Source organism: Triticum aestivum, unplaced genomic scaffold, assembly GCF_018294505.1.
Source record: "Triticum aestivum cultivar Chinese Spring unplaced genomic scaffold, IWGSC CS RefSeq v2.1 scaffold54906, whole genome shotgun sequence".
Taxonomy (NCBI): domain Eukaryota; kingdom Viridiplantae; phylum Streptophyta; class Magnoliopsida; order Poales; family Poaceae; genus Triticum; species Triticum aestivum.
In genome coordinates, this window is record NW_025229834.1 from 15928 (window position 1) to 18627 (window position 2700).

General features: G+C 39.2%; 1 protein-coding gene across 1 annotated transcript; it reads right to left on the reverse strand.

The window, feature by feature from the left end:
• Positions 1-1343: 1343 nt before the first annotated feature.
• On the reverse strand, positions 1344-2683 carry LOC123175192 (uncharacterized). The gene is made up of 2 exons (XM_044590167.1): positions 2040-2683; positions 1344-1431 (listed from the first exon to the last, which is right to left on the reverse strand). Exons 1-2 carry the CDS (start codon positions 2626-2628, stop codon positions 1385-1387), a joined length of 636 nt encoding a protein of 211 aa, XP_044446102.1. The 5' UTR covers positions 2629-2683; the 3' UTR covers positions 1344-1384.
• Positions 2684-2700: the final 17 nt, after the last annotated feature.

Here is a 2700-nt window from a genome sequence, read left to right on the forward strand (position 1 = left end):
GGGGGCGTCCATGGCGCAGTGAGCTACCCCACCATGAATATAAACTCCAAGCAGTATGTATGGTATCACACATCATCAGAGGCGCAAACCTGGGCAAACTGTGCGTGTGGGCTCCGTTCTGGTACTTTCGGTCATGTTCGCCAACCTACCAAGGGTACCGACCATTTTCTGCTCCCTCACTTAAAATGACTTGCAATTCCAACAGATATTTACAATCTAGGAATGTTGTATGTATTCTTGCGAGTGCAATTATAGACTCGTTGTTGTCCAATCTCATGCCTTCAGCAACAAAACACTGCTTTAAGAATGAAGAGTCCTCTAGCTCATATGAACCACTAAGGTAACTGGACAACAACAACAACTTCACTCCCAGGGTAAGAAAGTCCCATCTCTACCATTGCAACTTCTACATCAATAATTTTAGTCATGTAAACATTGATGCAACTTCCTGACCAACACTAAAATTGTGCCTACCGTGCTTCATTTCGATTGATATAATGCTTATTTCATCTGCAACAGATCTTGAATTTGTAAAAACTAAATAAAATTATAGAGCAACGTCCTGGCATTCCTAGAGCTGCCAAGCACATGCAACACATATTTTTGAACCATGGCTGACGAGCAATGTCGTTCATTTCAAACCAAAGGTGAGCACACAAACATGCAAATACATGGGGCAGATACTCTCCTCGATGAAGATAAGACTGCCAAGCACACACATGTAAAAAATGCAAGGCGTGATGACATATTACTTGAAATGATACCCCAAGTTAGGTATTCAAAAGCATCTTGCTACATTACCTACTTGACTAGAATAAGGCACAATTACATTTTTGAAGATAACATATAAACACCGCCGACCACATTTGATGTGATGCGAGAAACTTGGTAACAACTAAAAATTGCAGCACCCTTCACCTGGAGAAATGAAAAGTGTTAATTTGTTAGTAACCTGATGCAGATATCGACAAAGTATTACCTGCGTGTATGTAAATCCTTCACCCTTTTGACATAATTTTTTGTAGGTGATGGAGTTCAAAGAGCTTACTAATGTGTGTAATAGCAAAATGGGCTACGGATATATTACTTATTATGGTAGAAAACCAAGGGAGAACTATGGCATATAAGATCTGGATTAGCAACATATCATTTATGCTCCAACACGCAGCATCGTCGCCATTTTAATTGTTACTCTATGTTGTTAGCATGTGCGAATCCAAATGTCATCCACATGGGCAATATTTTGAGGGTGCATGCCACCCACATTGTCTGTCACATATCTTCCAAAGAGAAAAATCAAACATTTCAAAACTCACAAATTATATTCAGAAGATCTTCTTACCCGTTGAACCATTTTAGCACATTAGCAGATCAAACCAGACAATCATCCTAACTTTTTTGCTCCATTAGTTCCACCAGCAACGGTTGTGCCTAGAAGCATAAGAATTCCGACAATTAACAACAGTTCCACGATAGAGACAAATTGATAAGAGAGGGTAACAAGTGGCAATTAGAGCTGGCAAGTATAACCCGCGCAAAATAATTCACTTATATAACATATATTTATAGGTGTGTTATAAGACAAAGTTATGACAAATATTCACCGGTAGGATTGGCCATTAACGGCCATGAACAAATGACAAAATCACTATGATTTTAGTAAGCATGTATTGAACCAAATTTGTTTTGTTGGAGTTAAGTTCAGTAACAAATTCAGAAGAAATAATAACGGATACAAAATATCTAGCCTTGAGATTCCATACATAGTATTAACTAAGTTAACATTTGACATTTGATTTGATATTTTCTAGGAAAGAAAACAACTATATCAAAAGATAACACATACTAAAATAATGTGGCTATGAGTTCATCCATCTAGCATAGGGACAATTACTGAGCTTTTATTACCAGAATTTACATACTAAGTTCAAGTGTAAGTGGACATTTAAGAATCACAATAATTTTATGTGAGCAATTATTTACAAAAATAACTAGATTAGCCTACTCCTACTATATAAAGACAAAGGATGAGTGATCACCTGGTAGGTAGAAACTCCTGAAAGGGTAGTACTTCGTAGAGCATGGTACATCAAGTTTTGTGGAATGCATTGATTTGAGTTGAACCATATAGGCACTATCATGCATATATAAAAAGATTGCATTGGTATCGTCATCATACCCCACTAGTTTGGTCCATGGCATAGTTTCCCAATTTTGAGGAAGGGTCTTAATAATGTTACGCAATTCAACTGTCTTTTGGGACACCCATATGGAAACACCTTCAGGATTGACCTCCCTCTGCCACACTTGAATGTTATCGTTAGATAACATGGCAACACCAACAATCCTCTCATCTGTCTGTATAATCTGACACTGGCATATGCTAAAATCATTCATACTGTGAGGCCCCTTGATCAGGGTAAGGTTCTGCCCCTCCAAATCAAACTGAACTATATCGTCTCTCCCATACCTAGACAACCAGTAAATGACATTGCCAACAAGGGTGTCGGGGCAACAAGGACCATACATTGTGTTAGGTTGAGTCTCTATTGAGATGAGATTGCCCCATCTGCCGGTCTGTGAGGAGAAAACACGGACCAGAGGTCGTCGATCATCATGAACGTACATGGACAACAGAACCACTTTGAAGGGGCTAGAGTGGCAGCTGCCGTGCACATGGCCCTGGTCGCCGGCGACGCA

Bases quoted from the DNA above. Each gene is read 5' to 3' on its own strand.
- LOC123175192 (XM_044590167.1), bottom strand. From the start codon at position 2,628: ATGTACGTTCATGATGATCGACGACCTCTGGTCCGTGTTTTCTCCTCA. The intron at 1,432-2,039 runs GTGATCACTCAT...TTATGCTTCTAG, and splicing joins CAGGAGTTTCTACCTACCAG to GCACAACCGTTGCTGGTGGA.